Source organism: Chrysemys picta, chromosome 1 (assembly GCF_011386835.1).
Source record: "Chrysemys picta bellii isolate R12L10 chromosome 1, ASM1138683v2, whole genome shotgun sequence".
Classification (NCBI taxonomy): Eukaryota; Metazoa; Chordata; order Testudines; family Emydidae; genus Chrysemys; species Chrysemys picta.
Window position 1 is genome coordinate 74,578,249 of NC_088791.1, and position 16,542 is coordinate 74,594,790.

Below are 16,542 nucleotides of genomic sequence, written 5' to 3' on the forward strand. Positions count from 1 at the left end.
CCCCTCAGCTCCCTGTGGTCGCAGTTCACTGTTTCCAGCCAATGGGAGCTGCGGGAAGTTGCACCACTTCCCGCAGCTCCCATTGGCTGGGAACGGTGAACCGCGACCACAAAGGGCTGAGGGGCTCCATGCCTGCAGACGCTCCAAGTAAACAAAACATCCCAAGCTGCCAGCAGCTTACCCTGATGGGCCAGGAGCCAAAGTTTTCCAACCCCTGAAATATAGGGTCGGGTTATGAAAGGGTCATATGGTTTTTGCTATTTATACCTATCCATTTTGAGGGGAGGAGGTCATCTTATAAACAAATGGGCTAATGAATGAGTATATACGGTAAGTTTGAGGTTGCTCAAATCTCAAATATATGCACTGGTGGCTGAATATTATAATATAGTTTAGCATTCTATTACATCTCTCCCTTTACATTTTACATTGCCAACATGTACACATGCTATTCTTAAAGTTCACAACATACTAGTCTGTTAAGTGTTTCTGAATCATACTGGTTTTATCATTGCATGACCCCAAACATGTAACAACTTGTTTATCTGTCTGTCCACTAGGTGCAATGATTGTCTCTGGTCGGTTTGGAATCTTGGAATCATCTTACTATTATTATTATTGAAATTAAGACGAACCGTCACAAGAGTAAAATGCCTGCAGGCTGCATCAAATTTTTTTTAAAACACCATAATAGATGCTCAAATTATATATATCCTCCTTTCCCCTCAAAAAAAAAAACAGTATGAGGATCAAAAAATATCACCCGGACAAGCTAACACAGTAAAAGACGCTGTTAGAAACAAAAATTGGAAGTCAAATACTACTGAGCAATATAGAAAAGAACAAGCTCTGGCAAGTCAAGTGTAAAGACAGCCAAATTAGGCAGGCCAAAAAAGAATTTGAAAAGCAACTAGAAAAAGACAAAAAAATTAACAGCAATTTTTTTGAACATGTATCAGAAGCAGGAAGCCTGCCAAACAATCAGTGCAGCCACTGGAAGACAAGGCTGTTGTGGCAAAGTTAAATGAATTATTTGCATAGACCTTCATTGCAGAAGATGTGAGGGAGATTGCCCATTATTCTTTTTATATGACAAATCTGAGGAACTATCCCAGATTGAGGTGTCCATAGAGGAGGTTTTGGAACAAACTGAAAAATTAAACAATAAGAAGTCACCACAACCAGATGGTATTCACCCAAGAGTTTTGAAGGAGCTCAAATACGAAATTGCAGAACTACTAACTGTGGTAAGTAGATCACTTAAATCAGCCTCTGTACCAGATGACTGGGAGATAGCTAATGTAATGCCATTTTTTAAAAAAGGCTCCAAAAGTGATCCTGGCAATTGCAGGGCAGTAAGCCTTACTTTGGTACTAGGCAAACTGGCTGAAACTATAGTGAAGAACAGAATTATCAGACACATAGATGAACATAATGTGTTGGAGAAGAATCAATACAGCTTTTGTAAAGGGAATTCATGCCTCACCAATCCACTAGAATTCTCTGAGGGGGCCAACAAACATGTGGACAAGGGAAATCCAGTGCATTTAGTGTACTTGTATTTTCAGTAAGCCTTTCACAAGGTCCCTCACCAAAGACTCTTAAGCAAAATAGGCAGTAATGGGATGAGAGGGAAGGTCTTTCATGGATCAGTAACTGGTTAAAAGATAGGAAACAAAGGGTAGGAATAAATGGTCAGTTTTCACAGTTGAGAGAAGTAAATAGTGGGGTCCCTATGAATCTGTACGGGGACCAGTGCTGTTCAACATATTCATAAATAATCTGGGAAAAGGAATAAACAGTGAGTGGCAAAGTTTGCAGATGATACAAAATTACTCAAGATAATTAAATACAAAACTTAATATGAAGAGTTACAAAAGGATCTCACAAAACTGGATGACTGGCTAGAAAATGGCAGATGGCATACAGTGTTGATAAATGCAAAGTAATGCATCCTGGAAAATATAATCCCAACTGTACATACAAAGTGATGGGACCTAAATTAGCTGTTATCACTTAAGAAAATGATCTTGGAGTCACTATGGATAGTTCTCTGAGAACATCTGCTCACTGTGCAGCAGCAGGCAAAAAAGCTAACAAAGTTAGGATCAATTAGGAAAGAAATAGATAATAAGACAGAAAATATCATAATGCCACTATATAAATCCATGGCGTGCCCACACCATGAATATGAGTGGAGTTCTGATTGCCCCATATCAAAGGAGATACATTAGAATTGGAAAAGGTACAGAGAAGGGCAAAAATGATGAAGGGGTATGGAATGGTTTCTGTATGAGAAGAGAGATTAAAAAGATTGAGACTTTTCAGCTTAGTAAAGAGACAACTAAAGTGGATATGAGAAAGGTCTATAAAATCATGAACGGCGTGAAAAAAGTGAATAAGGAAGTGTTGTTTATACCTTCTCAACACAAAAACCAGAGGCCACCCAATGAAATTAATAGGCAGCAGGTTTAAAACAAATGAAAGGTAGTATTTATTCACAGAATGCACAGTCAAACTGTAGAACTTGTTGCTAGCAGATGTTGTGAAAGCCAAAACTCTAATGGAGTTCAAAAAAGAATTAGATAACTTCATGTAGGATATGGCTACTATTAGCCAGATGGCTATTAGCCACCCTGGTCCGGGATGCAAACCCATGCTCTAGGTGTCTCTAGCCTCCAACTGCCAGAAGCTGGGAATGGGCAGCGGGGGATGGATCACTCGATGATTGCCTGTTCTGTTCATTCCCTCTGAAGCACCTGGCATTGAGAAGACAGGATACTGGGCTAGATGAACCATTGGTCTGACCCAGTATGGCCATTCTTATGTTCTTATGATGTTCTGTGTCTGCCATCTGTCGAGTTTGCTCTGTTGATTGTTGTTTTTTTTTGACGAACAAACCGTAGATGTTGATGGTTTCTGTTGAACTCTCTGCTGGTTTTGATCATATATTACCTGAGCAATTAATTTTTTTTCATTACAACAGCTGGAGTTTTCCATCCTTTTTTCCCTCCATTCACTTTGACACAAACATGGTCGCCAGGTCATAAACCCAGAAGTTCTCTAACTAGTGACATCTGTTGTAAAAAAGATGTGTACGCTCTTTATGCTTTTTTATCTGATGTGGCTATTCTCCTCATGGATGGCCACTTTAGAGATAGGTCCTTTTCTGAAGTCAGAACTGTAGTTCTGAATTGTTTTCCCACCAGGAACTGTGCTGGACTATATCCAGTAGCTGTTATTAGTGTTGATCTGTAGCTCAGAAGAGCAAGGAATGGATCTTCCTGCTGTAGGATTTTTTTGGCTATCTGTAGAGCTCTACCAGCCTCCCCATTCATTTGTGGATAATGTGTGCTGCTAGTAATATGATTAAAATCATATCTCATTTGGAATGTCTTAAATTCCACTGCTGTGAACTGTGGTTCATTGTCCAACACTAGTTGTTCAAGAATACCAAAATGTGCAAAGGTGCACTTCGGTTTCTTGATAACACTGCAACAGGTTATGTCTTTCAAGTAAATTATTTCTATATACCAGGAAAAATAGTCCACTACGACCAGGGAACGATGTCCTTTGAATTCACATAAATCTGCAGCTTGTCTTTTCCAAGGTCTGTCTGGTAAAGGTGTTGTTATTAAAGGGTCTTTGTGTTGTGTCAGTCTGTTAGTTCTGCAATGTTCACACGCAGATAGTGTATTTTTATATCCTTGCTGATGCCCGGCCACCGTACTGACTGGCTGGCACTTAGTTAGTCCTTGATGTCCTTCATGGATGAGGTTTAGGATTTCTCCTCTTATTTAGTTTGGAATTACGATGTAATTGCCTTTAATCATGAATCCATTTGACTTGCTTAATTGTCCACATATTGCAAAGTAGTCTCTTGTCACTTCCTTGGTGTCCTTTAGATACTCTGGGCAGCTGGGCCTAACATAACTTAGAACTTCTTGAAGTTGTGTGTCTGTTAAGGTTGCTAGTTGTAGCTGGTGTAGTCTCTTTTCTGACACTGGTCTGTATGTGTTCACAGCATCCATTTACTCATTAACTTCATCTTTGAGCTCATGGATAGTTGAGTGTGATGCTGGGCTCCAAGACAGAGTGCCTGCTACTATCAGATTTTTTCCAGGAACATATTTAGCAATTGGGTTCAATTACACTAACCTTATCAATGGATGATGGTATATCAGCAATGCTTGATCCTGGTCTTTTCAGTTGATGAGGGTTACAAACGGATTATGGTCTGTTATCAGCATAAACAAATCCAGTCCACAAAGATATCTGTAAAAGTTCTCACATGCCCATATGCTTGCCAGGTACTCCTTTTCGATCTGTGCATATTGTTTTTCTGCTTCTGTGAATGTGAGAGCAAAATGCAACTGGCTTCCACTGAGTTCCATCTTGCTGCAATAATAAATCACACAGGCCATAGCTGCTTGCAGAAATGACCCGTGTCTGCTGATAGTGGGAGGGAGGGGCAGAGTGAGGGCAGCTGGCTTCAGCAGTGTTACTGAGCATGCTAAGTCCATGTGAGCGTGCTGAGTACAAGCCAAGCGCAAAGTGGTGGGGGGCGGGCCCTGTATCTTTCACCCTCACCCCTCCCACACACACGTCACCTCTAGCTGCTTGCATCTACACTGACCATTGTGGATTTGTTCACATCATAGTACTTGAGAATTGGAGGTATTGAGATAATTTCTTTTACCTTTTTGAAGGCAATTTTTGTCAGACTTTAATAGTTCACTCACTGGTTTTGTCACTATAAAAAGGTCTTGGATTAATGAAGGCCATTTACCATCCCCAGCATGTGTCTCAGTTCTGGTACATTCATTGGTGTATTCAATTCTCAAATTGCTTTTACCTTCTCAGGGCTAGGACTGATTCTATCTCTGTTTACTGTCTGTCCCAAAAACTTGATTTGGGATAAGCAGAAAATGCACATTTTTCTTGTTTAGCTTCAGTCCAGACTGACTGATTAAGATTAGACCTTCGTTGAGGGTTTTGTTGTTTTCTTCCATGGAAAACCCATACATCATAATCTCTTCCACTAAGACTACAACTCCATTTGTGCTTTGCCATCTTCCTTTGGAAAATTTCAGGTGCACTGGTAATCCCAAAAGGTAATCTTTGAAAGCAAAATCTCCCAAAGGGTGTGATAAATGTAGTCAGTTTAGCATTTCTAAAGTGGAATGGGTAGGCTGATTATCCTCTGTAAACAGCATGATTCCTAGGAATGTAGCTTCAAGGCTGGCATGACTACTGTCGTGATTAATGTTACTCCCTTCCCATGACATGGAAATCCCTGCTGAGAACGTAAGAGTGAGAACCCATGTTTGGGACCTAACTGGTAGCAGAGCACATGAACATGCCAAACTGCCATTGGGGAATGGAGGGCATTTAGAGACACTTCAGCTCTGTGTCTGATTGGTGACCTACAGGGATAAAAGAACCATCATGGCCTATCTACCCTTTTACTGTTCTGCCTCTATACAGGGCTTGTAATGGAAGAATATATGCAGCCCCAAACCAGACAATTTCTGTGGCAAAATTTTCCTCTTGTGCAGGTCCTTCATGGAAGATGATAAACTAGCCCCAAGTCTTTGGAGGACATCTTTGCTCAAAAGGTCACAGAATGAATAGTATGTAACACATTATTGTAAAACACTTTGGGATCTCTTCTTCACAAAAAATGAGATATGTAAACACATTCTATTAAATCAACAAACTCTTCATGGTTGTTTCTATGGTAGAATAAGGATTCTGTGGTATTTTGACTGTACTGAGGATATTGTGTAGCTTTTGACACCAAGAGAATCCAGAATTGGCAGCAAAACTCCAACTTTTAGGTTTCTAAGAACCTAAAATTTAACAATTACAGCACAGTTAGATATATGGAGAACAAACAGAAAATTGATATATGATGTGACAAAACAAATACGGAGAAAAGTAATAATAATTATTTTTTGTATATAGTGCAAATGGAGTTTGTTACAAAGTCTTCCTCAACTAACTCACCCATGGAAATGCTTAAAGATGTGATGCACTTAAGCTTCCCAGAAAATACATCATGACTACAGGAGAATGATTTCTGAAGACTTTTGAATAATGTTATTAATATAATGTATGTGTGACCAATAATATTTTAAAAGACTCACAATCATTTTTCCCATGAGTGTATTCTTTATAAAGCACTTAAACAAGGTAATTTTCAATGACAGCAATTAGATCCCCCCACTCTTGCATGTTCTTCTCATCTGTTTATATAATGTGGTCAAACTGACTGTTGATTAATTTTTGTCTAAACCTTGTCAGATCTTAAAAGCCCAGCAGAGTAGGCATTACAGCCAAATCCTGCTCCCATTAGAGTTACTAGGATTTGCTTATTGAGTTCAGAATAGCAGTATCAGGCCTTTAGTGACTACAATACATGCAGTGGTGACCCTCGAAGGAATAGCCAGATGCTGCGACAACTGTTCTTGGGGACATGGTCTGTGGCCATGACAATGGCATTAGCATTGTTCTCTCTGAGTAAGTGTGAAGTTAAAGCCCAGCATGATGCATGGGGATATCGTGTTATTGCAATTGCTGTCTCTGAGATGACAAGTAAAACTCAGACCCTGACCACTTGTAGTTATCCCAAGGCAACTTCCACAAAAGGGTGTTATCAGCCTTGATGCCATAGCCAAAATTTCTACTTAGATATTTAGAGTGTGTCTAGCTGAAAAAAAAAATCTCCTTTTCAATTTTAATTGTTTTCCCCCCACTTTCCCCTCTTAAAATACTGTTGTGTGACTTTGCATCAAATCCCATTACAGCAATGACTCCACTGCAGTGGCTGTTATACTGTGCAGGTAGGAATCATTGCCCCCACCAGTGAAACACAACCACACTATTGTGATAGAATCTGTTGCAACACGACACAACAGTATTTTAGTGTTGTAAGTCAAAATGTAGGAGTTGATATTACAAATGAAAATTTTCAATTAGGCAGAATACAGACATCTGGTTAGGAGTTTTGGTCAGAATACTAAGCCCAGTCTACTTGGGCAAAGACTCTGTTGTACTTTCTCAAAAGCATTTGGAATAACTTTGTGTTGTCTGGCCGACATTCTTCCTGCAAAATAAAACAGGTTTGAATGTCCAAAGGTCAGATTCTCCCCTCTGTTGCACAAGACTATATATAGCAGAGGGGAGACTGTGGGCCATATTCACTGGTATTGCCCAGCTGGTTTATGTGTTGCTCCATTGCAGGGAGTGTGGATGGGGAAAAAAGGGTATGGCTGGGCCATCCCTCTGTAACCCATAACAACACTGTGCTAGTGGTTAGAACACAGATAGAGGTTTATAGGCTCCTATTGCCGTAGAAATAATTAGCTTAGCCTTTCACCTCAAATGATAGAGGCTCATGATTTTAGATCCAGGCGTACAGGTTCAATCGTCACAGATTTCGTGAGCAGGGATGTTACACATATAACTAAATGTTCTAAAAGCCGTTTGGAACTGTGGGCAGCCAGTGGAAGACAGAATGGCCTTCAGCTCTAACTTGCTTTGGCAAGAAATATGGTAATAGGACAATACAGGATACGGGGCACATGGTAGAAGCTTATTGTCACCTTTATACTCCCCCTTCAGTGTTTTACCGAGCATACCTTGGCCAGACCAGAGAAACTGGCTTGGTATTTTATATAGGTCTATATCTATAGATAGAGACATGCACATACAGCCAACATATATATGGAGGTAATACCCATGTGAAAAAACCCCTGTGATACATTTTTCATGCACCTTTGGCTGCCTCACTGGCTCTTTACCTTCTAATCTACCCCCTCCTAATCAGGTCTGCTCAAAAATGTTGAATTAAACGTATTCCAATTGTAAAATAAGGTTTTATCTAAATCTGAATTTTCCATGGGAAAAGAGATTTCAGCAGAATTTTCTGCCAGGAAAAACAAAATGAAACATTTTGTTTCAGATTGACATTATGCATCTCTCTGAGCTGCTACAGTGCCTCCTGGGAGTTGTAGGTGAGGAAACCTCATGGCCCCCATTCTCTCTTATGGGCCCAGCTTCTGAGCCAGACTACATCTCCAATGATTCACCACAGTCTCAACCTGTGGCTGAGCTACCGCGGTTCATCATGGACAAAACTTTTAATCTTAGGTCAACAAACTGAAATGAAATGTTTCATTTCAAGAATGTTTAAATGTTTTGTTTTGTTTTGATGTTGAAATGAAACGAAACATTTCCAAAGTGAATTTTTCTGACCTTTTCATTGTGTGAAAAGTTTTGATATTTCAACTTTTCATCCTATTTGAGATTAAAACAACTGTCAAAATATCAGAATTTCCCACAGTACAGAAATTCCTTTTCAATTTGCTCTCTCCTAAACTATTCTAAGGGCTTGTCTGCGAGGCAAGTTAGTGTGTGGCAAATCAGGGTTTGAATTTACAGAGCACTAGCTTGCTGCACACTAACTTACCCAGTGGACCCTGGTACAGTGAACTAAACATTCTGCAGGACTTTTGAAATGGGAGTATATCACAGTGTGATGTCAAACTGTTAGTGCACTATAGCAGGGTCCATGCAGGATGTTATTTCTCGGCAAGCTAGTGGGCTATAGATTTATACAGTGTAGATTTGCACTCTGGGTTACCACACACTAATGTCCCATGTAGACAAATCCTAACATTCCATACCTCTGCTCTGAATAGCTTCAAGCAGCCACCATTCTTTAAAAAAAAAAAGTCTGTTACAAAACTATTTCCTTTTTCTCTACCCCAAATGTGGAATTCTCCCCTCCACCCCCGGTTAGACCTGTCCTATACCCAAAATTTATAAGATTCAGCTACAGTCAAGTCACACCTTTTCTATACATTAAAATGCCATGACCTTAAAGTCAGTTAACTCGCAGCCCTGACAAGGTGGAAATAGAAGCATTATACCCTTGGAAAGGGGATACTTCTAGCTTCTAGGTATAGGGTCTGGAATCATAAAATCGTAGGACTGGAAGAGCCCTCGAGAAGTCTTCTAGTGCAGTCCCCTGCACTAAAGGCATGACTAAGTATTATCTAGACCACCATGACAGGTGTCTGTCTAACTTGCTCTTAAAAATCGCCAATGATAGAGATTCCACCTCTTCCCTAGGCAATTTATTTCAGTGCTTAACCACCCTGATAGTTAGGAAGTTTTTTCTAATGTCCAACCTAAACTGCCCTTGCTGCAATTTAAACCCAAAATAAGCCCTTTTGTCTTCAGCTGCATCATATCGCTAAAGTTCTTTATATATTAACCTCATGAAATCTCTTACATACGTGTTTGCTGAATTTCTGTAAATAGTATGTATGGTTGTAAACTACTGGCAGTTCTCAGGACTTGTTATTTATTATACAACTAAATGCTAAAAACTACTATGTGGCAGAAATCCTCTACTGCTTTTACTCTTTTCAGTCTTTAAAATACCATAAACCCTACTAATCTCCAAAGGATATTACTGACAATACTCATTTATGCGAATTATGCTACCCCTGAAAGCTCATTAAACCTAAACCTAACAGCTAAGAAAAGCTACTACATATTGATACACACACATACATAAACACAAATATATAAATACATCTATATAAACTTCCTTAAAATGCATTTTAGTAATGATTACCTTAATAAAATATCACTCATTGCTAGCTAAACACAGATACACTTTAGGTTAGACTTTAAATTAGTGCAGGTGACTTTCACGTAATATTGCATCTGTTAGTCAAATCCAATATGAAGAGACATAACCTGCAGTGTTTGACACTTCTAATAACAATGAAAAAACATACTACTCTATGAATATAACTAATGTATTCATAAAGTTTTGTGGACTACGACTCCTCAAATATTAATTTGTGGTTGAGTATTTTCAAACTCTTGCAGGACTTGCACAAAAATAGATGTGCATTTACATTTTAGAAATCTGTACAATGAATACTATAAAAATTCCCTGGCATTCCAGATCAAAACCTCTATTACATGTAGTAACTTTTTAAAGAAGTCAAGTACCTGATGTCTAGTTAGGAGAGAAAACTGATGTTGCTACCTCTTCATTCACAATTCCGCTGCAGGGAATTGCAACTTGAGATGCCCATATTTTCTTAGCAATCACTTGCTTCTTGAAATACACAACACAGACTAGCATCTCCATGTGTGGGAGATATGTTTGCTTAGTGCTTAATGGAAAGAGGTGTTTATGCCAGTCATGTAATTTTCATGGAACTGTTTTATAACAAAAACTACTAGTGGCCACAAGTAAGTTCTGATGACCTAATTTTTATGTAAAATCCTTACTAACCCCCCAGAATGAAGCTAAGAAATGAAATATGAACATTTCAGTTGTTAGTCATGTTTTGTCAAAGATTTTCTTTGGATGTCCTGCTTTCAGTATGTACAGTACACTCCAAGAACTGAGAAACAATACTGCTGCTCTGCTGTATCATAAGTGTGGTAAAGCAAGGAGATAGCCTGCTGAGTACGCTTCTTTCCATACTGTACCTTTTCATCCAAAGCCTTATGGTGCTCAAACAAAGATTTCAGTGCTTTGAGAACTTCAACTTCACTGGAAACTCCTGAGGGGGACTGTGCTTGCCGTTTCACTACCGTCATCCTCAGAGACCTTTCATGTCTTGAAACAAGGCACTCCAAATGCTCCAGTAACAGCTGTTGGGTTTAAACATAAAGGGACATCATTCATTTGTACCTAAAGGTCATAAGCATTATAATTACAAACTGCACGTTACCAAATGACAATGACTTTGGCAACCTCCCTAGCTGAGGAAGCCTATGACTATTAAAGATATTGCCAGCATTCTCTGACTCCAAGTCAGAGAACATGAAAGAAATTAAAAAAAGGAATTTTATTCAGATCTTCTTAAAAAACTGCTGTGACCATTTGAAAACAACAAATTGCTCTACTTAGATTTATTGTTGCCTGTCTAAAATCCACTTAATATATTTAAATGATTTTTTTAGTCACAGTAATTAATGGAATGTTAATAACAAAAATAACTAATATAGCTAACCAACTAATGCAGTCTATAATTAAAGTCTGAAAATCAGTCACCTAATTGTAATTTGTATTTAATTTATACTAAAACTTACTTAACAGAGAATGCAAAAACAAGCAATGTATTTTCATTAAAGTTTTAAAACATTGTATTTATTCTAAATGCATGTTGCATAGCTAATGGTGCATGTTAATATGGCAAGCTCTAAAATATTCACTGTTTTTGTAATGGAATGTGGAATGACCACAAATGTTCCTAAGTACATTCTTTGTGATTTTTAGCCTACATTCAGCTGAAGAAAATGTTAGAATCATATTTTTATGGACATCTTTTTGCTGATATATTGAAAATCTATCTATTTTTATAAGGTCTATCAATGCCATCCCTGTAGTATCTGAGCATGACAGTGGTTAGTTGTATTTGTATTGAAAGTGAATGGCTAACTTCAAGAGTCATACTGTATAATAAGAATACTTTAATTACAGTATAATCACAATAGTATTCCTTTTCAACATGCAATTCCATCTAATTCATATAACTGGAAGCTTAAAAGTTACATGACTGATTTACTTATTACTCCTTTGATGTGGTTCTTAATACATCTACTATCAGAACACAAATCTGTTTACTACATATATGTTTGCATATATTTGTTCTCCGTCAGATAGTTAACTTTGAAGTCTTATGAGTTAGTGATGATAACAGGTATGACAGAAGTATAACCAGAGCATAACTGAACTATAATGACAATGTAACTATACTGAAATTACAGTATCCTTAATAAAATGGGAATGACTCATGTTTACCATTACTGTACTTTAAAAACACATCCTGCTTGCATCCTGCCAGTAGTTTACAACCATTGACCAAACACATATGGAAGAGATTACATGAGGTTAATATATAAAAAACTTTAGCAATACCACACAGCTGAAGAAAAAAGGAACATGTTTTGCCATTCTGGAGTTAAGAAAGCAGATTAACAAATGCAATCCACATGAAAAAATGTGCACGAGCTTGCTCTACTGCAGTGGTGGGCAACCTGCAGCCCATGGGCCGCACGAGGCCCATCAGGGTAATTTGCTGGTGGGCCGTGAGACAGTTTGTTTACATTGACCGTCCGCAGGCACGGCCGCCCGCAGTTCCCAGTGGCCGTGGTTCACTGTTCCCGGCCAATGGGAGCTGCGGGAAGCAGCGCGGGCCGCAGGGAAATGGCGAATCGCGGCCACTGGGAGCTACAGGCAGCTGTGCCTGCGGACTGTCAATGTAAACAAACTGTCTCACGGCACGCCAGTGGATTACCCTGACGGGCCGCAGGTTGCCCACCACTGCTCTACTGGGGCATTCGCTGATGTAACGAACGTTGAGGGATGGCAGATGCAGGCTTTTAGACACAGCTTTGGCAAGCAGCTTTAAGGTGCAAACAGGTTTGGAGCCCCACCCAGGAAAGATTGATGAGGGGCCATGCAGAAGCACTGATTCACATTAGCAATGAAGCACAGTCTTAAATTCACTCCTATTCAGAACAGCACTTAAACATGTGCTTAGCTGCTTTCCTAAATGTGGGCCTAAATTAGAGCATCTCCAGGCCGTGCTTCTTCCTGGTCCAGTGCCTCTTCATTGCTGCACCACTTTAGTGGAGTCTAAACAATCTGACCCTACATTTCACAGTTATCATTCCACACCAAATATTTAGTTAACTGGAACCTTAACTTAAAGGTAACATTAGAGATTAAATATGTATAATAGTAAAAAAAAAAAAAAAAAAAAAGAAAGAAAAAAAGACCCCCTAATATTTGAAATAATAGAAAATGACATTTAAGAGACAGATAAATATTCAAATACCCTCCCACTTTATAATAAAATCTGTTAAATTAATGTACCTGTGAAAAATATTCTTTTGCATATTTTAACATATAAAGAGAAATAAGCTGACATCATAGATAAGTGTTGAAGGAACCGTGAGGAATTATAGACTCCCTGCAAACATTCAACATCCATTCTTACTGTATTGCTTACGGAAGTGTTTTAGCTAATAGTTGTTCATTTTTCTGGACATTAACTCTGAACGCAGGCATTTTGCTAGCCACATGAATGCTCAAGAGGACATGTCCACATTCTCTGGCTTAACAGTGAGTTTAGTTATGCTTTTCAATAGAAATTGACTCCCTACTGAGAGTCCCATATTTTTTTCCCTATAAAGACGATGATTATGGCAGGGTTAAGTTGGCTGACTTGAAGGCCTTATTAAATGACACTCCCAAAGGATCATCCAATGGTTAGAGTACTAGCTTGGACCATGGGAGAATGGGGATTCAATTTTCTGCTCCACTACAGGCTTTCTGTGTGGCCCTGGGCAAGTCACTTAGCAATTTAATGCCTCAGTTTCCTATCTGCAAAAAAGGGGATGTGAATATAAATATTAAAAAAAAATGCAAAGTGCTCAGATACCATGGCAATGGAGACCACATAAGTACCTAAGATAGATATTGTAGATGTTCATGGGTGGCAAGGGATGTTTAGGATATGATATGGGGAGGTAAATCATAGTATTTGTCTTCAGGGTACTGCAAGGATTGCCTGTTCTATTTATCCCTGTACACAAGAATGCACCTGTTTTTTCTGGGGCAGAGTGGTTCTGCAAAGTGTTCCAGCATGACCAAATGGCTAAATTTCACAATGGACCCTAGGTTTTTCACCTCTAGGTTTATATTCCTGACTACCGAAAAATTCCAACACTAATCTTCAGCTAGCTGGCCCACTTTTGCCTGTGTTATTAACAGGGCTTTGGAGCGGAGCCCGGAGCCGGAGCGCGGAGCAGCTCCGGAGCAGTGGAGTTGCAGGTTTTTGCCTGGAGCTGGAGCAGAGCCGGAGCACAGCTCCAAAGCTCTGATTGTTAACCCCAGTTGTTCCACCAGAACCCTATAGTCACCTGAACAAGCAAAGAGAAAATCTATGCTGGAGTGCAGGCTCTACATTGTCTCTTGACCACTTTTCTTCTTTTTCTTTGATAGATCAGGTGTTTTTGTCTTTCGATTTTCAGTTAGAGACAAATCTGAAGTTCCATTTACATCTATAAATGGCAAATGGCTACTTGTTGATCATTTCTTCTTAAGGAATATGTTTTGAACCAACTCCTACATATCCAGGGAGGCAGCAGAAGTGCAGCAAACTGCCATGTTAATGATCCTCTGCTTAAAATCTTTTATAATGGCCCTAAATTGCAAAAATAGATTGTAATGTATAAGAATTATGTACTACCCGGTTCAGAGCTCAGACTGCAGCATTTTTTCCATGCTGTTAAAGTAGATATTAGATTTGTAATCAAACTCAGTTATACTAGTTCCATATCAAGTACACTCAACAATTCAAAATGCCAACAATCTTTAATATTGTTCACTCTTCTAACGTTTCCAAAAGCTGTACTTTCATAAGATTATTAGCCATATTTGATAACAGGTAATGAAAACTAGTTGAACCTTCCCCTCCCCCTCGCTCCAAGCTTGTCTGAATTTTCCCTGAGAATACTGTAGAGCAAATGTAAATTTTTCTCCAGATGCATTTTTTTCCTTTCTTGTAATTTTAGGAAGTAAACAAGCATTCAGAGTGTTTTGGTTTATTTCACGTGAACATTTGTATGGCAGTAAAAACAAAAAATGTTAATCCATTAACCAAGAGCTTTAAACCACGGGCCACTTTTTCAAAAGAGCTCAGTGCCCACAACTGGGGGCCACATTTTTAAGAAAGCTCAGCTCCCACTTAGGCACCTACATGAAGTGCCCATTTTTAAAAAATGATCTGCCACTTCATGTAGGAGTCTAAATGGGAGCACAGCTCTTGAAAACTTGATGTAAGCTGTTTTCTGAGGTCTTTTGAAAATGTGGCCGCAAATTTTCAACTAAGTATAATCAATGATCAAAGCAGAAATATACAACAATGTGAGCAGAAGCCTTTTGTTTCTAATAATGTTTTCAATATCAGTGTGTGTTGAGAATCAAACCAGTTAACCACATTGTATCTTCCCCAAATGTCTCCTTATCCATAAAACATGCCATATCTGTAACACATTTTACTGTGAACCAATAAAGGCTCAGGGAAATTTATCCCATGTTCCATTGTGCACAATGATACCTGTAGGGTTGCCCCGTGTCCAGTTTTCGACTAGAACACCTGGTCAAAAATGGACCCTGGCAGCTCCAGTCAGCACTGCTGACCGGGAGGTTAAAAGTCTGGTCAGCAGCGCAGCAGGGCTAAGGTAGGTTCCCTGCCTGCCATGGCTTCACGCGGCTCCCAGAAGCAGTGGCATGTCCCTCCTCTGGCTTCAATGCATAGGTGCAGCCAGGGAACCAATGCAGAGGCAGTGCCTGTAGATGGGGCATCGCGCAGAGCCACCTGGCCATGTCACTGCATAGGAGCTGGAAGGGGGACATGCCGCTGCTTCTGGGAGCTGCTTGAAGTAATTGCTGCCTGGAGCCTGCGCCCCCCACCCTCTCTCTTGTCCCAACCCCTTGCCCCCATCCTGATCCCCCTCCCAACCTCCAAACCTCTTGGCCCCAGCCCAGAGCACCCTCCTGCACCCCAAACCCCTCATCTCCAGCCCCACCCCAGAGCCTGCATCCCCAGCTGGAACCTCATCCCCCTGCCCCCCATTCCCCTGCCCCAGCCCTGATCCCCCTCCTGCCCTCCAAACCCCTCAGCCCCAGCCCAGAGTGCCCTCCTGCATCCTGAACCCCACTTTTACGGCTCCACCCCAGAACCCACACCCCCAGCCCAGAGCCCATATGCACTCCCACACCCCAACCCCTGCCTCAGCCCGGAGCCCCCTCCCATACTCCAAACCCCTCAGCTCCACCCCCCAAGCCCAGAGCCCCCTCCTGCACCCCAAACCTATCATCCCCAGCCCCAACCCAGAGCCTCTGCCCCCAGCTGGAGCCCTCACCCCCTCCCGCACCCCAAGCCCCTTAGCAAGCCTAATGAAAATGAGTGAGTGAGTAAGTGAGGGTGGGGAGAGCGAGCGACAGGGGGAGGAGGGATGGAGTGAGTGGGGGCAGGGCCTTGGAGAAGGGGCATGGCAGGGGCGGGGCCTCAAAGGAGGAGCAGGGCACGGGCGGGGCAAAGGTGTTTGGTTTTGTGCAAGTAGAAAGTTGGCAACCCTCGATACATGGTTACTTCATTCAAACAATACAATACATGAAGATCTATATATTCCATAGAGTTACATTCCTGAAGCACATGTCAGCAGAATACAGTAAGATTTCATGTCACAACAGTTTTGCAAAAGAGCTGGTCTTAGAATCACAGCATAACAGGTCTGTTAAGAACAGCTTTAGAATTTTTAAAATATGATAATTAAAGGTTCACTTTAATCAGCGTCAAGAGGTGCTGCAGACAGCCTGCTCTTTCACACTGTGTCATGCTGCGCCGACACTAGAACTGCCATTGGGATAGCTGCATGGCAAAGAAAAGAAAATGGAGTTCTGCTGCTGCAGCAAGCAGTCTGAATTTA

General features: G+C 40.4%; 1 protein-coding gene across 7 annotated transcripts in view; it reads right to left on the reverse strand.

The window, feature by feature from the left end:
- The window catches only part of PPFIA2 (PTPRF interacting protein alpha 2), a 642,070-nt gene that overhangs the window by 255,761 nt on the left and 369,767 nt on the right, over positions 1 to 16,542 (reverse strand). For all 7 annotated transcript variants that reach the window (XM_065559858.1, XM_065559854.1, XM_008166061.4 and 4 more), the window contains one exon: positions 10,525 to 10,689. In XM_065559858.1, coding sequence (XP_065415930.1) covers positions 10,525 to 10,689 — 165 coding nt within the window. The remainder of the gene's footprint in view (positions 1 to 10,524; positions 10,690 to 16,542) is intronic.